The sequence below is a fragment of the Rhagoletis pomonella genome, unplaced genomic scaffold (assembly GCF_013731165.1).
Source record: "Rhagoletis pomonella isolate Grant_MI unplaced genomic scaffold, Rhpom_1.0 Rhpom_scaffold_00002, whole genome shotgun sequence".
NCBI classification, from domain to species: domain Eukaryota; kingdom Metazoa; phylum Arthropoda; class Insecta; order Diptera; family Tephritidae; genus Rhagoletis; species Rhagoletis pomonella.
In genome coordinates, this window is record NW_023458556.1 from 83,684,233 (window position 1) to 83,685,554 (window position 1,322).

Genomic DNA, 1,322 nt, shown 5'->3' on the forward strand with positions numbered 1-1,322 from the left:
TTTCGAGTTAAGGAACGCTTTTTGGACTAAATCTGACTACTTCGGCCCTTTTATAACTTTTTTTGGGAAATAAGGAACGCAACTTATAACTGTTCTTAAGTGTTCAGTCAAAAATATTTGAAACACCAAATTCAATTAAAATATGCCCATGGGCGTAGCCAGGTAGGGGCAGGGGGGGGGTGCTCGAGCCCCCCCTTACTTTCAAATTTTCCTTATATATATATAAAATAGTACCCTGAAATTCGAGCTTAATAGGGTCGAGCCCCCCCTAAATTTCATTCTGGCTACGCCGATGAATATGCCTACTTCGATGTTTTTGTTTAGTTTCTTCGTGTATTTCTTTCCTCTTCTCTCCCTCGCTAATTTGAATATATGTATGTACATATTAGGTGTGTACTCGTATTGAGAGGACAAAATTCTCCAGCAGCAAAAGTTCTGAGAATTCAGCAGCATTCGCTCTCAAAGAGACAAAATATCAACAGAAGTACGAGAACGCAAAATTTGCAAAAACTTGCAAGCAGCTAAACAGCTGATTTATTTGGTGGGAAAAAATAAAGAATAAAAATGGAAAATAACAATGAATTAACAATTAATTGTTCCCCAGGAACTTTCAAAAAGATTCAAGCAGGTAAGAAACAGAAATTAAGATTATTAAACTATAAGCAATGTGAACAAACACGTTTTATTTACGTATTCAAACCTGCAGATGCAGATTATCGGCAGTGTGTAATACAGCAAGTGGCCGGGGAAGATACGTTTGGACAAATAACGTTTTCCCAAAACGAACCAGACATGTCTCTATCTGAGCAGCCTGATTGTGCATATCAGCAAAATGTGGATACGGCCTCTGGAGAATCGCCAGATTTAGCAAAGCCACTGTGGTTGGATGCGCCAACGAGATTTTTAATCCAGAAGGTTAGGGATTTACGTCCAAGGGTTGGAAAAAGTGCTTCGCTAAAAAACAAGAAGCAAATGTGGAGTACAATTAGCAAGGAACTTTGCGAAATGCGCTACATGTTTACGGCGGTGCAAGTTGAGACGAAATTCTATACCCTAGAACGGAACTACAAGCAAGCGGCTTCGAATAACTCCAAGACGGGAAGGACTAGACAGTTCTGCGCATATCAAAAGTAAGTCTGCGTTAGGTTTTTTAATATGCTTTAAGTGAAATAAATAAAATTTTTCATTTATATTTATGTACATAAAGTGAACTCCACAAAATATTTAAAAATAAGAAGTCGATATACCCTACATGTGTCGTGGACAGCGAGATGTCGAGTCTTGACGTCAGCACTGATGTAGAAGAAATCTTAGATGCGGCG

At 38.6% G+C, this 1,322-nt stretch overlaps 1 protein-coding gene across 1 annotated transcript; it reads left to right on the top strand.

The window, feature by feature from the left end:
* The first annotated feature begins 531 nt into the window (after positions 1-531).
* On the top strand, positions 532-1,134 carry LOC118755352. Its single transcript, XM_036490196.1, has 2 exons — positions 532-628; positions 707-1,134. Exons 1-2 carry the CDS (start codon positions 565-567, stop codon positions 1,132-1,134), a joined length of 492 nt encoding a protein of 163 aa, XP_036346089.1. The 5' UTR covers positions 532-564.
* The last annotated feature ends 188 nt before the right edge of the window (positions 1,135-1,322 follow it).